Below are 18868 nucleotides of genomic sequence, written 5' to 3'. Positions count from 1 at the left end.
AACCAGCAACAGGTAAAACAGCATCCGTTGCCTCGAGCTCCTAGACCTAATTACAAGAATCAGGCTCAGCAAAATGAGGGGATCGAGGTATGGGAAGGAGGGGATGAGAGAAATGCAGCAACTTCGCAATTCCTGTTAAATGATACATTCCTCTGTGATGAACCATACTGACGGGGCCTGAGGGGGGAGGATGAGGAGTGCGTGCTTGGCGCCTCCTTACCGGTAGACCAGACAGGGCCATACATTGAAGTAAAGGTTGAAGGAAATGATGTCACCTTTCTGTTGGACACTGGTGCTACCCGTTCTACTGTGAGAACAGTGGACGTTCCAAACCTACCCCTCTCGGGAGAAGCCATCCAAGTAGTGGGTGTGTCAAATCAGATAATCAGTACTCCAGTAACTGAACCAATGGAGATTTCTATAGGGAATTTCAAAGAAATGCACAGATTTGTTCTCTGTGACTCTAGTCCAGTGAACCTACTGGAATGTGATTTGTTGTGCAAAATGAACTGTACCATCTTTTGCACACCAAAGGGCATCGAAATTCAGACCCCAGATGAAGATGGCCTGTACAAATTGATGTTACTGAGGCCCGACACAGAAATTAAGACACTGACAATACAGGACTTACCTGAAGAGCTCCAACAAAAAGTGATACCCGAAGTGTGGGATTTCACTGGGAGAGATGTGGGATTAATGGCAAATGTGGACCCAGTTAAAATAGCCATTAAAACAAATGCCATTTACCCGAAAACCAGACAGTATAAAATGAGTGCAGAAGTGAAAACTGGAGTTGCAATTGAAGTAAAAAGGTTGCTAGAAGCGAACATAATACAGGAAGTAATGAGCAGTCCTTGTAATTCACCCATAATTGGAATTAAAAAGCCTAGCGGAAAGTACAGGGTAGTGCAGGACCTGCGAAAGGTAAACCAGATTGTTGTACCTTGCTGTCCTATTGTACCGAACCCTGCTGTGATTTTGTACCAGATCCCATGGAATGCGGAATGGTTTACCGTTATTGACTTATGTCACGCATTCTTTTCCATCCCATTACATCCAGACAGCAAATTTATTTTCTCATTTGAATTCGACAGTCATGTCTACGTCTGGAATCGTGTCCCTCAAGGGTACACAGAGAGTCCTTCGATTTTCAATCAGATTTTAAAAAGATGTCTTGAATCACTAATTCTGCCAAAAGAATCAGTATTGGTCCAGTACATAGACGACCTTCTGGTGGCGTCTAAAAGTCTAAACGACTGTGTTACTGATACCATTGCCTTAGTGAATCATCTAGGCAAGGGAGGACATAAAGTATCACCTGACAAATTGCAGTTCTGTAAGAACTCGGTGAAATATCTGGGGCACCAGATAGAGAAAGGTATCCGAAGGGTCACTTCAGAAAGAATTAGAATAATTCGAGACATGGAGTTACCTAGAACCCAGAAAGAAGTCAGAATGTTCGTGGGAGTCATTGGGTACTGCAGACAGTGGATTGTGCGATTTGCTGTCCTAGCCAAACCATTGATAAAAATGACCAAGAAAGGAGTACAAGATCCAGTTACTTGGGATGACGAAAGCATGACAGCCTGGATAAAATTAAGAAATTGTCTGTATTCGGCTCCTGCATTGGGAATGCCTGACTATTACAAAAACTTTGAATTGTTTTGTGATACACGAGACAATTGTGCACTCTCAGTTCTAACACAAGAACATGGTCTGACTAGACGTCCAGTGGCCTACTTTTCGGCTACTCTAGATCCGGTGGCTGCTGGATTACCTGGATGCCTGAAAGCAGTAGCTGCAACATGCACTAGTCTAGAACAAAGTGAAAACATTGTGATGGGACATCCTGTAACAGTATATGTTCCACATTCAGTTGTGATTCTACTGACCCGAACAAAGACTCAGTATCTCACACCCTGTCGGCTGACTAAGTATGAGAGAATTCTTATAGGTGCAGAAAATGTGATAATTTCCCGATGTAATATTCTGAACCCAGCAACCTTGTTACCAAACACCCAAAGTGCAGAAATTGGGGGTGATATGGAACATAACTTCATTGACTTAACTGAATTTAGCACTAAACCACGTCCTGACATAAAAGAAACAGCCTTACCTGTAGAAGACCTTGTGATGTTTGTGGATGGCTCCTGTTTAAGACATGAGGATGGAGGTCTGAGTGCTGCCTATGCCGTAGTCACTCTGGAAACGACCCTAGAGGCATCCTACTTAAGTGAAATAAAATCTGCCCAAGTAGCTGAATTAATTGCATTGGCAAGAGCTTATAAACAAGGGAAAAATAAGAGAGTAACCATATACACTGATAGTCAATATGGTTACGGGGTTGTGCATGACTTCGGCCAGTTATGGTTGCAAAGAGAATTCATGACTTCCTCAGGTACCCCTATCAGAAATGGAAAAGTGGTACAGAACCTACTGGAAGCAATCCAGTTGCCCAAAGAATTGGCGGTGGTCAAGTGTGCTGCTCACAAATCTGGCAATGACTATGTGACAGCCGGAAATCGATATGCTGACCAAATTGCCCGATACAAAATGTCCCTAAAAGTCAAATTATGGGGAGGCGGAAACAGCTGCCAACTTATGGTGTTTGAGAATGTCTCTACCTGGAGGGAACTGAAAGAGTTGCAGCAAGCAGCAGAAGAGGAAGAAAAGGAAAGATGGGAGACAGATGGATGTCAACCTAGGGAGAGTGATGGTGTTATTGTTTGTGGGAAGGGTATGCCTGTATTACCAGACAGTATGGTTGCTCCAATGGCCAGATTGATACATGGAGACACACACATAGGGAGGGATGCAATGTGCCGTGTTTTCCAAGAAGTGTGGTACAATTCGAAGTTCAGAAACATTGCGGAGACACTTTGCCAGAGGTGCTTGGCTTGTCAGCAATATAACCCAGGAAAAAGAACAGTAGTGGACCAGAGTACGATTGGAAAGGCAGAAGGTCCCTTTATCAGACTACAGGCTGACTTTATTCAGTTGCCCATGTGCAAAGGATATAGGTATGTCCTGGTTATAGTCTGCCTATTCTCAAGGTGGGTGGAGGCCTACCCAGCAAAGAAAAATGATGCCATTACTGTAGCCAAGTTGTTACTAAGGGAACTAATACATAGGTATGGTTTTCCAGAGACAATTGAAACAGACAGAGGTGGGCATTTTGCCAACGAAATCTTATCAGACTCTATAAGGCATTCAAGATTGAGCCAAAACTACACTGTGCATATCATCCAGAGGCTTCTGGAGTAGTCGAACAGGTGAATGGCACTATAAAATCAAGATTGGCAAAAATGTGTAACTCTACAAGATTGAACTGGATAGAAGCTTTGCCCCTTGTCCTGATGGGATTGAGAAGCATTCCAGACCGAAAGACAGGTCTGAGTCCCCATGAGATACTAATGGGAAGAGTGATGCGACAGGCATGGGTACCTGGACACAAACTGCTAAGTATTTCTGATGATTTGGTACTAGAATACTGCCGGCAGCTGGGTGACCAAGTGCGTTCTATCTCTCACCAGATTGGGGAGGACGCCGTCGCCTGGTCAACCACTCCAGCTCATAAACTGAAACCTGGTGATTGGGTTGTGTTGAAGAAACACACCCGGAAGAGTTGCCTCGGACCAAAGTGGGGAAAACCGAGACAGGTGATCCTTGTCACTACAACTGCCGTGAAGTGTGCAGGCGTGCCAAAGTGGATCCATGCCAGCCATACTAAGCGGGTAACCGTAGAAGAAGCAACTGAAGCTGAAGGTGGTGCAGCTGAGGAGTCTCCAGATGAGGGTCCGGATCTAGCTGATGTCATACTACCGAGCACCAGTCAAGACGAATGGTTCCCAGCAGACGATCTGATTCTTGATCAAATAAGAACCAGAAAGTATTCCTACTTAGATAGAGAGTGGGATAGTGAGGATGAGACAGGAATAGAAGGAGACGATCAGGTTATCGAGAATCACATCAGACCTGATCAGGAAATAGGTCAAGTAGGGACAGATCAAGTCATCGACACTCCTCCAAAGACTCCAGAAACTGAAAAGGGACAGATAATAATTAGGGCTGAAGTTCATGCGGAAGAAAATCAAGGTTTTCGAAGTGCATGAACAGGAACAGATAGAAATAGACGAACGTGTTCAGGAGGCAGAGCCGGAAACAGTTGAAACTCAAAGACAAATCCAAATTATACCTGAACAAGGCCAGCTTAGAAACCAGGCGGAAGAAACTGAGGAAAGACCTGGGACTAGTCAGACAGGAAGGGAAAAAGATATCATCGAAATAACAGTGCCACAACTGAACGAAAATAAAAGGGCTCGTGAGGAGAGCCAAACTACAGTGACAGCTAAAAGGCTCAAGAAGAAAAGTGAACCCAGATACATAAAAAGACTGAAACTAAGATTAAAGACAGTAGAAGAAAAATTAGAAGACCGAAAAAGGGCTGCCAGTGAAAGACAGAGAACAGGAACTCATCCAAACAGACGCAGTACCAGAATAAAAAGACAAAACAAAAATTATCGGAGTCCTGAATGGACTTACTTGGTGTTGGAAGAAATTGATGATCTCGAAATAAGTGACAAAAGCGACAAAGAATCAATCACTGATCAGGGTCCCGAAGAAGAAGACCCAACCTGAAAGTGAAACTGCGTAAGCCTCTTGTGTAAAGTTACAAAGAGGGGTTGGAAAGCTAGCTTGTGAGCCGAAATGTCTGATTCAAATGTGAATGGAAGACCTAGAGGAAACTGTTGTAAAACATGCTGTAAAATATGCTTATGTAGCGTAGCAATAGTACTAATAGTATGGATAGGACTAACAGTCTTTATACCTTTTATGATAAGTAAAGATACTAACCTGTATCCTACTAAACAAGTGACGCCAGACACAGAAGTTGTACAAACCGAAGAAACACCACGAAGTATAGAAAGACGTGAGAATGCAGTCAGCATGAAACAAACTAGACCTGACTTAGATGCATCAGATGAGGGAGGACTATATTATCACAGAATTAAAAATAGAACACATTTAAATGTCTTTGCAAATCTTTTAGTGCACTATGTAGAAGCCATGGAAATAGAAGATTGCTATGTCTGCATGAAGCTACCTACTTCTGTAGCTGAAGGTGTGACCTATCACCATCTACCCCTGACCTATGGAATTTCCTGTAGTATATTAGCAAGCTTATTTTATAGAAGCACTTTACAGTACTACTATTCAAACTCTGATGTAACTTTTTCTGAACTTCCTATTCGGGGAAACCTGAACATCGTACATATTAGAAGTGACGTGACTCGTTATATGGGAGAATATTTTCTGACTATAGGTGACATAGATTTAAATGAAGCACGCAGGAGTAATTTGACCTGTTCATTACATGAGCAGGAAAAGATGTTCTTAAAAATGGCAGAAAAGAGAAGGGAGAGTTTCCAGAGAAAGGCAGATGATAAGAGACAGAAAACTCCTAAATGGGCTGAAAACATGGAAAGCACCTCAAATGGTGAAGCTAATCCTGCACTGTTGCTGGACTTCGAACGAAAAGGGAAACTCTGTCTTCATAGAGAAAAGACTAGTTATTATAACAATGTATTCATCGGTTCCAGTGAATGCGAACACAATTACAAGGTAATTGGAGGTTGGGGTTTCAAAAATGGGTCAGAACCTGTGTTTCCCGGAATTTATTATATGTGGAAACAAGGCTTATTTCAAATTGCCAGATCACTCGTATGGAAGCTGCTATTTTGGCATTGTTTTCCCGAAAATATGAACAACGCCGCTGGAAGAAATGAAAATACTAATGGTTTAGTACGTAGTAGACGAGAAAGTGTAGGAGAAATTATAGGTGATATATTTAGTGCACTGATACCTGGAGTGGGAGTGGTTCTGAATACTCACCGAATTTGCAAATTGTCTACAGTAGTGGATCGGTTATTAACTGATACTGCTGCTGGATTCCTGCTGGTCAATACTGAAATGGTTGCGATCAGATCAATGGTTTTACAGAATCGACTTGCTCTTGATACCTTATTGGCAAAAGAGGGCGGAGTCTGCAGGATGCTGAAGGCGCAACATTGTTGCACTTACATTCCTGATAAGAGCGTAGAAATTAAGAAATATGTACGAAACAAAACTAATTTGGAAAAAGAACTCAAACCACTGGAGGTTGATAGTGCCTGGAAGAGACTAACTGATGGTCTCTCCTCTGTAGGTAGTTGGTTTTCTAACATAGGTAGAAGTATTGTGGGAAAAATACTGATGCCAATAGCTGGAACAAGTTTGATTGTGCTGATTATAATAATTTGCTACAAATGTCAAAAATGCAGAAAGAAGTATACGGTAAATAAGAGAGGAGTGAAACGGAATGTTGATGAACTGGAATTAGAGGAATTAAGAAACCAAATATACAAAAAGGCCAAGACTTTGCATCCTAATAAGGATGCAGGGAAAAGAATTAACAACAAATTTGTGGAGATTGAGATGGATGAGAATTGAAGTTGGCATCTGTTTCCATTAATAGTGATATCATCAAAGAGGGGATTGATGGAGCAAGGATTCGCACGTAAAGCGACTTGCTCACATTCAAGAACCTCACATAACTCATAACGTCATTAACCAACCCGTTTTGTCATTAATATTGCACTTTCACACAACACGCGGTTGTCCCAGAGATGCTTGCCTATGTGTCTATTAATCCTAATGAGGCTTGCATACTACAGAATCGCTGCTTCGCAGAAATCTAGTCTGCGCATGCGTCGGTCATACCCATGTGATGTGACGCACTCGCAGTTCTGGAGGGATTTTTCGCTCATGCGCAGTATTGCTAAAATGGCCGCTTTGTCTTTAACATGCTCTCCGCTTGCTACTGCCGCTTTTGCTCTACTGTCTATTTCTGCCTAAAACCCTAATGCTATAGATATTATAAAGTAAGGGGTGCAGTGTAGCTCATCATGGTGTACAGTGTATTCATTTTTTCTGTGTTTCTAATTTGTTTTCGCTTACTTTTCATGTACCGCGTATCTGTGGGCCTGGGAGTGGGGAGCCGCTCCATCTTTGAAACCCATGTCACCCTAATCACGTGATGAGGGAAAACCTGCACCGCGCAGAAGCAAAACCAAGCCAGCTGGCTTCTGAAGCTGAGATGCGCCTGGGAAAATCTTCTGTGCACCGGGAGAAGATTTCGGCTGTACCTAAAATGTTACAATTGTATATAGTTTATGTGTGTCCTATTGTTTTACACCTTTCTCAGGCCATGGGAACTGGAATGTAAGGGGTGGGTACGAAAATTGAATATTAACTATGGGAATCCAGAATTTTAGGTGGTGACAATGACCTATGACCAATGACTCTCCTGACCAATCCCAAGTTGGGGATCCTGTCACTTGCAACATTTGTGGGTGGTCTAGGAACCCGAAAATAGTATAACTAGCCTAGTTTTAGCTAGAGAATTTGTCCGACTTGTCCGAGTAGCTGACCTGTCACCGACCCTACGAACTCTGCAGGTGATTGATACAGAGAGTTGCGGAGCACTCTGTCCGTAAATTCCACAACCTCCAAGGGGTGGAATAGTCTTAAGTGCTGGCGAAGCACTTTGCTGGGAGATTCGAGAACCCAATCAGGGTTACTGGCGGATTCCGTGCAGAGAGGGAGTAGCGCAGGCGTTGCATCCGAAGCTGCAGGTGTTGGTCGTGCCCTTTGGTGAGCCCAGTCCTGATCCAAATCCTGATGGGTATCCTGTCCTGACTGTCCATGAGCTGTACCTGCTCGCCTACGGGCATCCTAAGTCCTTGAGGGCCCTTGTCCTCGCCTTTCCCCAACTGACCCGTGGCCAGGGTTGGTCCTCATTCCCGTCCTAGGTAAATATAATTGTGGGTGTCCGTCTATCTATTCTCCTTCCTTCTTCTCTTTTTAATAAAGCATCCTTGCCCATGGTATTCTCTCTGTCAACTCCAAAAGACTTATATGCAAACTGTTTATTAGCTATGTTCCATTTTTCCCTTTACCTGTAGGACATTATTGAAACTGTTTACTTAAATAGTGTGATCTAATTTTACTTGTGTTTAGAATCTATGCTTAAATCAGCATTTAGACTAAGATCAGTTTGAATCACTTGTAGGACTTTAGAAATTCACTGACTGATATGTTTTAAACTCACCTACCTTAGTATAAGCCTGAAAACTGAATAGCATGTTCCCTGTTACCCTTACCCGGTAGTTTTCCACTCGCACTCAATGGTGCTTGCCCTCATTCACAGTTATATTATAGTTATAATCCTGATTATTGATATTCTAATCTGTATTAGTTTTATCCTCATGTCATTCTGATTTTAAACTTACTATATAAAATTTTTAAAACCCTTCAGGTGTCTGTGGTCATTATAAAAGGTATAGAGTGCTATTAAATGTATAAAGTATTATGGTTATTTTATCTCCTGTCCACTGCTAGCTCCTGATCTGTCAGGAAAATAGGTGCCTGTGGTAAGTCAGGTACCCTGGTAATAGTGGTAAGAAAACACATAGAATTACTGATGGTGGTGTGTAAACTCGCCCGATTCACAAAATACTGTCATAAACACGTCATGGGCCCAAGTGCGTGAAATCTGGGAAAATAAAGAGTCGGGCGACCTGCGCGCTCTATCACAGACAAAGTTTCGTCTGTGGGGGAGGTAGAGCAGGACTGTTGGGGAATCGTCCTGAACATAATTCCAGCTTTGAGATCTCGGAAGAAGAACCAGCGCCGATCAGATACCTGGGTATTTATGTCTCCAATCAGTTCGAACAGTTATTTAGCTTGAATTATTTAACAATGTGAAATAAAATTAAAACTTTGATGGAGAGATTGACTCTTTTACCATTAACTTTGAATTGCCGGGTTGCACTTATTAAAAAGTCGATATTTCCTTTATTGGTTTTTCTTTTTATAAATGTACCGTTAAAGATTAATTCTTATTATTTTAGAGAGATTGAGTCCATGATCAGGGATTTTGTCTGGAATAAGAAAGTTTCGAGGGTGAAATTGAGTACATTACAGTTTATGAAAAAATGGTACAAGAGGCAGGTTCGCAAGTTCCGATATTTTTTAAAAACAGCAAAATTACCAAAAAAGACCAGGTATAAGACTATCCATGAATTTTCATATAGATGACAGTCCTTTTTTAAACAGGAAGTGGGTGGTGGCTTTTACTACTAGAAATTAGAGGAGTGCAAGATCTTTGGGCTTCAAATTCATTTGAATAAGCTCAAAAAGTGGAGAGACTCTGGTTTTGGTGATTTGGGTTCTTTTTTTACATTGCGGAAACTTATAACCTGGCAAGAGGTTCTGGTTAGGTCCGATAATAAATAAAAAACGGGATTTATGGAATTTCTCCAGATTATAAACTTTATAAATAAATATAATTTATCTGCAGGTGTAATATCAATGCCTTTGGCTACTACCCTGTATAAAGTGAAATTAAAAGGAGTGGGGAATTGGTACAATTCTCTGAGAAAGGGCAAAGAATTTCCTTTGGCCGATGAAATTCTGGCTAAAATATCTCAGGAAACCAATTGCTCCTTCTCGAGGCAGGAATGGGAGCGGATCGCCCAGTTAGGAGGTAAGGCTCTTAGAGCTGCCAATTTTAAGAGGATGTCTTTTCAATCCCGCTGGCTGGCCTATCTTACTCCTATAGCTTTAAATAAACGCTTTTCGTGAGAAGAAAATAAATGCTTTAGATGCCAGCTGCATGAGGGTGGTGACTGGCTTCATATTTTTACACATGCCCGAAACTTGAGATGTTTGGCGCAAAATGCTTTCTTCAATAAGCCAGGCTATAAATAAGGTATTTGAACCCGAAGCTGAGATTGCCCTTTTTGGCATCTCAATAAAGAGAACTGATTTGTCCAGTGCAGAAGAAATCTATATAGCAATCTGTACTTTAGTTGCCCGTTCTCTAATCCTCCAAAATCAGAGGAGGTACCATTATATTTTAAATGGGTAAATGAAATGAGACGGACAAAAAAAATTGAAGAGGCTTATGTCAAAAGTGTTGGGGCAATGCAAAAATTCACCAAAAACTGGAAATTCTTTAATAGTAGTCAACTTGCTACCGCCTCATAGCACTTTAATAAGTAATACCTTATTAATACAAGAAGTGCAGGATAGGTTTGGCAACACTTCTTTAGAGGCAGGTCTACTGTCTGAATAGAAGGTTTTCAAATTAAGGGAAAAATATATTTAGGATATTTAGCACTTTAGCACATGCCACTTTATTAGTATAAATAGTCTAGGCCAGGCATGTCAACACTTCTTTTGTGCAGAGATCATGCATAAGTAGCTTGGACTAGATTATTATATTTTGCACTACCTGCACTTTAATTATTGAAACTGTGACTGGAAAAGGATTGCACTTGGCACTTTCTTGTTACGTTTATTTTTTTACTTTGTACCAAATTGTATATTGATGATTATTGCTGAATGTTATGAATTATCGGATTTTACTAGATTTTGCTCAATGTTTATAACGATACCTGGAGTATTGTTCACTGTATACATGTTTTTATTGCCATCTGCTCTCCCAATAAAAAAAAAAAACGAAGCTGGCTCTATGCCTGCTGCCGATGCAGCTACAGAACTCTCCAGACAAGTTTAGACGTGTCCTCTCCGTCACAGCTACTGCACAAGTTTGGTTGTAAACAGTCAACAGACAACTGACACATCTGGTATTACTGAACCCCAGACTGGAATGATATTCCAATCTGAAAGAAGCTCCAATGTGATCAGGCTCAAAGAAAGCACTATTTAACACTTCATGATGTTGCCATGCTATGTGGTGGTGACATTCAACTTTAGGAGCAAATGGTTCCATAGTTTTCCTCTTCCAGTCCCTCCGATAAGATGACCTGTTACGAGGAGCAATTGCGTAGCTCAAGCTGCAGTTACGTCACATTTGCCGAGTCCTTACTTTGCATTTGATTAGAAGTAGGAGGATAAGTTTAGGACAAAGAGAACCACAACCGTAAGCTATTTCCGCAAATAATCAGGCAAAAATTTAAAACAATGCCTCATTTTTTACATCTTTATTTCATCGCCTTTATGGACAGGACGGGGAGCGAGGATTCTGAAGTTGTCCAAAGCTATTGCTCTATTTCTCAGCTTTCTGATCACTTTCAGAATTCAAGATGTAGATGCTTACCACCAGGGGTTTGCAGATGCCAAACCGTGCTGTCCCTGGAGGAACCGATTTTAAGACCTCTACAGCATCCTCCAAAGTGGCATTGTCCAAGTAGGTGTCATTAACAAAGACCAAGCGATCACCAGGCAGTATTTCACCAGTCAGTTCTGCAACTCCCCCGGTCACCAGAGACTGAATAACTATCACAGTTCGTGTTGGATCTAAAGGATCCTGTAGAGGGAGACAGCAAACACAGCCAGTGAGTTCAGCCACTTACAGTCATGGTTAGTGCAACAACCAAAAGACAAGAAGAAAGAGTTTCCATAGTCTGCATCAATTATGATTGGATTTGTTGTAAAAATAGATAAAAAATGTGATTACAGCACGTGGAAGGAGATCAAAGCTTCCCTGTAAACAAAACGAAATGTAAACCCCAAAAACGACGGATGCGTGGAAATATATGCACAATTATTTTTGTACCATTTTCGAAGTGTGAGATCAAGGTGTGCACAAGCTCACGGGTAGAGGTTTTGTGCTATTAACTGCTTATTGTCATAATATTACAGATGCAACCCTGTAATGAACATATTCATGTTTGCAACACTCCTCCTTTACCTCCAACTTATTGCACAAACTGCAAGAAATTGCAAGAAAAAATAAGTTTAAGTCATAAAAAGTAAACAATTACAATTACCTACATTTTGTATACTGCTGCCTGTATTGTTTAAATTATGAAAATAAACAGACATTGAAAATCCTACTAATTTGAAACACTGGAGGTAAGAATAGAAAATAATTAAGGATCTTAAAATACAAACTATCAAAGAACTAAAGAGTTCTCATGAAAGCAAGTGTTATGCAAATGCTTTCCCTTAATACTGGATTGCCATTATTCAAACATTGCTGAGGTGCCGTAATTTGCACTTGCAATATTTGCACGAGTGCTTTTGATTTCAGAACACAGTGGAGCAGTTACATTATGATTCTACCCTCCAAAAACAGTCATTAGCCAGTCTGTAAAGGCACAAACAACCTGGAGCTACTGTGACCTGCTACAACAGGGTTCTACTTAAACTAACACTGGGGGGACACTGGACATAGCACCCAGAGAACGATGGCAGCATTGTTTTAAATGGGCAGGTCCTTTCAGATACCAAGAAGCTAAAAGTCTTATATTTGAAGGAGAGAGTGTCAGCAATTCTCAGCAGGGATGCAATACTTTATATTGTTAGAGTACAGACTTCTCAGTGGCAACGATGTGCTATAGGGTCATAGGTATTTCCATTTCTAATTTAATTTCAAGGACTGGCTAGATATACCTGAAGCAAGATCTCTCTGCTAGGGTGTAGCGCTCCATCTTTTCAATACACACCCCTGTGGGGTCTCTGAGCAAAGTATCACTTTCTACAGCTGCACCAGCCACATCCCTAACTAAGGTCTCAAAATCTGGGAACACCGCTAAAGATCACTACCCTGTGGGGTCAGCCACACACACTACTTCAAACGACAACACTATATGCAGGTGAAGTGTACTGCCATGGGATGTCTATTCGCTCCAGACTTGGCCGTAATATTTATGGCCAAGTACGAAGAAAAATGGATACACCTTTAAAGATCACATATTGACATTGAAGACAATGTTTTCACGATTTGGAGAGAGGAGACGAAGCAGAACTCCACAACTTTGTGGAATGGTTGAAGAACAGGACACCAGACATAAAATTCACAATACACTTCAGCCATCAGTAAATCAATTTCTTGGACTCAACAAGAAAACACGAAGAAGTTAGACTAAAACAACAGACAGAAATACTGTTCTGCACTACAATAGTGGCCGCCAAAGGGACCTCCCCTCCAGTTAATGTCTGCGCCTACAGAGAAATTATTTCAAAAAGTTGGATTAATTCAAAAACGCAGGGATACTTCTTACTCTCAAGAAAATACCCATATCAACTTTTAAAAAGAGCCATGTAGAGGGCCAAGTGTCTTCTGGAATCTTAACAATGTAAGGAACAGGATAGAATGGTCTGCGTTAGAACTTTTAACAATAACACCAACAAGTTGGATAAAGGCCATTAAAAAACACTTGCACCTAATCTCCTGCTTTGATCAATTAAAAAAAAAAAACTTGTTTGCATTCAAAACAAATAGAAACTTGAGGGATATCCTGGAACACTGTCCATCGAATCCACAAAACATGATGGGCCTCCCACCTGTAAAAGGCCACCATAAATATGAAAATTCTACATTGAGTGACTATACCATAGAATGTAAAGAATAGACATACAGCAACTAAATCATACGTTTCTCCGTATTAACCAACTCTAACACTAAAAACGTTGTATACCTCATGCCTGCATAAGTCAAGAATTAGATGTAAATGTATGACTGCCCCCTTGGTAAAACACTTCATGCAACAACAACAAGCAGCCTTCTCGTTTAAAGTGGACAGTACTGAGGCATTTAATCATTAAGAGTGATGTGGAGATAGGATTATTCCAATAAAAAGCATACATTATATTGAAACTTCATAGAACGGAGTTTGGCCTGAGTGAACTGTATAAAATTAGTAGCTTCGTCTAAAACAAACGAAAAAAAATACAACCAGCTGCAAATATCACCATCCTTTGCACCATAAACAACTATTACACCATCCTTTGCACAATAAACAAACTATTACACCAAAATGCACCAGTTTCTGTTGCACACGTTATGCGTTATCTTTTCATGGTACCATGTATTTAGTTAGCTTTATCTGTAATTCGTTTAGTGGATAGGACCTTGGTTGTCTGAGTGTCTACAATGTTTTGATTTACTGTGCTTGGAAATTGGGTTAGAGGAGTCTGTTCTTCGCCCCAGATCTCAAGGTGGAGGGGTGCAGTTAGAGGACAGCAGTTGTCCTATGTCTCCCAGTAGTCGTTCTCAAAGACTCAAAAGATCACTAGGTAAACCCAAGTATCTTGAAGACTAGTTGCTGTAATTTTATTTTCTATGTTTTGTTTATTTTCTTTTTTATTTTTGTTTAGTGTTGTTTTAGAGGGGGAGATGTGTTATGTGTTATCATTTCATGGTAACATGTATTTAGTTAACTTTATCTATATTAGTTCAGTGGATAAGACCTTGATTGTCTGGGTGACTAGAAAGTTTTGATTCAGTTTGCCTCCAGGACATTCCAGGCTGGACAGTGTATGGTATTCATTCTCTGGTGTGTCGCTAAAGAGACCCCTGTGCTGACTTTTTGTTCTCTGTGGAATACTCATCTTCTAACATCTACAAAAGATTGGAGTATTTCTTTTCATCAACGTAACAATACAATACACCTTCTCTAGGTGCCACTCTTTGGAATGATGAATGCCCACGTGATTCGAAAACATGCTACCTACAACACTGTTGTACTTTCAGCACGATGTAGCCAAAGAAGGAATAATTAACATCACAGTATGTGGAACTCGTAATTACATTTCCCAAGATTCCAGCGAGTCACCATGACATTATACTCAGGCTACTCATACGTGATTGGTTTGTGTCTCTTTATCACATTGATACGAGGAAGAAATGTTTCTTTCGACACCCGGAAGAAAAAGCAGCAGCTTGACCCGCTTTATGATTTATTCCAGTTAGCGTGCATCACAAAATAAATAAGAAAAATAAATAATCCTCTAAAGGTATGGATATCTCGAAACTCTTTGCTACATTGTCTCCTTATTGACCGTTTCTTTCAATCCATAGCGTCTTGTGATTTATACTTCTAAAATAGGTGAATAACTAATTTTTTAGCACTTCGGATGTGTGTTGGGCCACATGCATGCAACGCATAGACATTTAACTTTAAAGTTGTATTGCCTTATGTTCACAGGGCACATTTACCACAAACACTTGGACAAATGTTAGGTAAGTACTTGATACCCTACCTGGTACATCTTCGCTGGACCCACGTCTAAACAATACCACTGATTATTGCATGTTTTCTATGTGCAATGACCTCATATATAATATCACTCCCTGATGATGACTTGATGTAATGTACATGCCTCACCCAAAGGAGGTTGAAAGCGGTTGGTGGTATTAGATGAGGCGGAGTGTTTGTGTAACACAGAACATTTCCCTTACGGTGCAATGAAACGCCACACAAACTGACTCTGGAAACATTTGGTAAAGCAAACCACCCACCTCTGGGACCCCATTGCCTGCATTGATACACCCAACCACAGAAATGGACTTCAAGATTCATGTTTTTCTGTGATTTACTTTTGCAAAAGGACTTCAAGATTCATGTTTTTCTGTGATTTACTTTTGTAGGACACTGAATTTTCATGTTTGTATTATGTGACATATATTGCTTGACAGTCAGTTAAATAATAGTTTTTTGTGTTGTGTCACTTATATTCGCTGTTTTTATGTATTTCAATGTGTTTACCTTCTAAATTGCTTGCTTATAACCAATTAATCCTTAACCAAATCTAAAAAATAAATACATTTATTCACATTGATCCAGCTCCTTGTGTACATTAATTATTTATAGTTTAATCTATGGCTAGCTGCAGTACCGTGTCATTTCTACCCATGAAATCAATTTGGTCATTAAGTCACAAGGTTTATAAAACAGGCAAGTCAAATAAATCCAGGAATAAGTTTTGAGGGGTTAAAGAGGGACTTGCACCATCTGTCTTGCAATGCCTTTTATTTCGAATAAAATTCAGTGGGTTCTGCTTACAGATATTGCCTACCGAGGAGGAATGAAATTAGGGTATGGTTGGCCCAAAGTCACATTGACCAACACTCACAGGCTGTTACAGCTCCAGAGTAAGGGCAGCAAAATGTCATCTTAAAGTTGCTGCAGGATGCTTCTTGATGCAATGTTGATATCCAGATGTAATCCACTCTGCTGCCAGGACCTCACCGATACAAAGCACACAGATCATGAAGCTGGTACCTCAGTAGAGTCTCTTTCCAAAAGATGCAGGTCCAAACATCCCTCTGCTGTAGTAGTACAGTAGTAATTTGCTTCCCCATTTTAAAAACAAAGTCTTGGGAACAATTATTCTGTTCTGGATAAGGAACAATCCCTTCCAATGTTCTCCTAGCTGAAAGTCTTCTTGTAGCAAGCATGGATGCTCCCTTTTGATTTGTTTCTGATGAAGCTCTGAGGAGTCAGCAGACCAAACAAGGTGTTTTAAGAAATGGAGATATAGCATACAATTGATAGGTTCCCATAAATATTTAAAATGCTCCTACACACCCTTTAATTTCACTGTGATGTAGGTCCTATAAATAGTGATACAATATTTTCTCTCAGATGTATGTGAGCTCAAAATCATGATGGCGGGAGACACCTTTGGGGCTACAGATCTTTATTTGCCTCAAAAACAATCCGCCTCCAGCAGCTCATCCCGACAACTTCAAAGAGATCCCAAAACCTTCTGCTTGCACTACATCAAGACATTATGCAGGGCAATTGAGATATATGTCTTCCAGGGACCTGTTCTTCAGAGGACTAATTGTGACGACATCCATCCAACCATATATGTCCAATTAGTGCACAAAGGGTAACTCGGCTCCACAATTCTATGTATTATTTTTGTTTCTTTTGAGGCCTGAGGCTGTAAATGCCCAAATAAGTTTTATTATGAATTGTGAATGAAATTGAGCTTTCCATACAAAAGGTGTGGAAATGTGAAAAGAACAAGAAGTGAGACCATGCTGGTAAGAACATAAAACACACTCATAACAGAGAAGCGTCCAATAAACAGCTGCTTGCAAATCCACTTGAGAACGTGTAGTCACAGGAGGGTTGGGTAGACCAAGAAACTTTGTCTGGGGGGTCTGAACAGGTGACATGGTGTTCAGCTGTCTAACAGCATCTGTCTCCATCTCTTCAACCCTTGTTTCCCTGTGCATCTCCTCTTGGGCACAGGGAACAGTGTCCAGCTGCAACAAGCAAACACTTAGGGTACTCCTCAATATTTATTAAATTATCACTAAACTAAAGGATGGTAGCAATTATAGGTATCTACCAATAGTTTAACCCCTTCCATGCTCATGACGAGCTCAGCTCGTCATGCAGTACACTGCTCGTGTGCTCATGACGAGCTGAGCTCGTCATGAAAAATGGGATTTACAGATCGTCAGCACAGGAGGGGAAAAGTCAAAGCACTCAAGGTGTTAAAAACCAGTGCAGTTACGAGCTTTCAGGCAAAGTCCCACGAGATTCCACTGTGTAGAGGATAGATAGTCAATGCATTTTCCCTTGCCCAGCTAGGGGGGAAGCCATTATCAAATTTGAGATACCCTCTGTCCCATGCCAGTGGTGGGCTGCTTTTTTAACCAAAGAGAATTAACTCAACACCTTAAAGCACCTTAAACATATTTTAAGAGGCATTAGGTTGCAAAATGATTAACTTAAATTCTAGTATGCTAAATAAATATAAAACTAAAACTGACTTAAAGTTTAGAAATCCAAACTTTCATTCCCCTAGAGTTTATCTCATATGAAATACCTATGACAGCTGAAATGTCAGGAGACACTAATCGAACTTACAAATACATTAGATGTAATTCTTAATTACCAAAATACCTAAAATAAATATATTATCTTATGGCAGAGAAGGATAACAATGTAAACTGCAGCCTAATATCAAAGTTGCAGTATACAAAAAGCGATGTATGGAATGCTTGAATTGATCTCAGCCACTGGTAATCCCCTGGGCCATATACCAATACATTGTTATTTTGCACACCATGCCAACTCAGTTTGGACCCAGCCATAGGCAAATCAGTCTTGACCCTGCTCCAATTTAACCCCTTCCATGGTCATGACGAGCTGAGCTCGTCATGATCATGTCCACTAACATTAGGGCCCAGCACAGCAGGGTAATCTCCCTAGCAGTCAAGGTGTTAAAGAGCTGAGCTTGAACTGTCAGTACATGACGTTCTTGAACCAGAAAGCATGCACTATACGCAAGTCTTGTGCGCAACGTGTTACTGGAACCAAGCTATACCTGGCTGATGAGCTCTAACAAGGGCAAAACCCATCCTAGGTTGCTTGTGTTCAGGTAGTTAGGGCAGGGCTGTTCCCTGTGGAGCAGGGTCAAGACTGATCTGCATAGGGCTGTGTCCAAACTGAGGTGGCATGGTGTGCAAAATAACGATGAACTGGGATGAAACCCAAAGTAATTACCAGTGGCTGAGATAAATTCAACTATTCCACCCATCACTTTTTTGAATATTTTAAAATTCAAGTTCATCCATATTTTTCAAACCTTTCCAAACATGGTCCTTAAATACTGTTAAATTTTCTAACATCATCCACTTTATCTGAAGAAACGTTTCTAGAGGGTTGATGTAGGGTTATTTTTTCAGGAAATGTAGGAATATTTGGCATTACCTTTACCCACGAAATCTTTATCTGGCTCCTACCCTACCTCAAGCTAATATTAGACATTATATGTCTGGGGTGGTATTTTTACAACAATTAGAGGCACCAGCTATTTGCCATGCAATTGTACATTTTATGAGAAGCATATTTTTAATCAGGAAGTGTTATGGATCATGAGTCATTTGTTCCTTTAGATGTTTTTGTTGCTAAATTGTAGGTATGCTTTTCCTAAGTAATTCTAAACTTTTCAGAGAATTGCTCTTATAATTAAGAGTTATTATGAGCAATGAGTTGTGCTTCCTATGTAAGATTTATTTATAGGAGAATTGTCTGTTTGCCTTTTAAATATT

At 40.4% G+C, this 18868-nt stretch overlaps 1 protein-coding gene across 6 annotated transcripts in view; it reads right to left on the bottom strand.

The window, feature by feature from the left end:
• Positions 1 to 18868, bottom strand: part of PATJ (PATJ crumbs cell polarity complex component) — a 1366227-nt gene that overhangs the window by 1008288 nt on the left and 339071 nt on the right. For 5 of the 6 annotated variants that reach the window (XM_086953328.1, XM_086953320.1, XM_086953345.1 and 2 more), the window contains exon 18: positions 11165 to 11374. The exons of the other annotated variant lie outside the window; for it this stretch is intronic. In XM_086953328.1, coding sequence (XP_086809454.1) covers positions 11165 to 11374 — 210 coding nt within the window. The remainder of the gene's footprint in view (positions 1 to 11164; positions 11375 to 18868) is intronic. 6 annotated transcript variants of the gene reach the window in all.

The sequence above is a fragment of the Lissotriton vulgaris genome, chromosome 1_1, assembly GCF_964263255.1.
Source record: "Lissotriton vulgaris chromosome 1_1, aLisVul1.2, whole genome shotgun sequence".
Taxonomy (NCBI): domain Eukaryota; kingdom Metazoa; phylum Chordata; class Amphibia; order Caudata; family Salamandridae; genus Lissotriton; species Lissotriton vulgaris.
The sequence above is the reverse complement of the archived record's forward strand: the minus strand, read 5'-3'. Positions and strand labels throughout refer to the sequence as shown.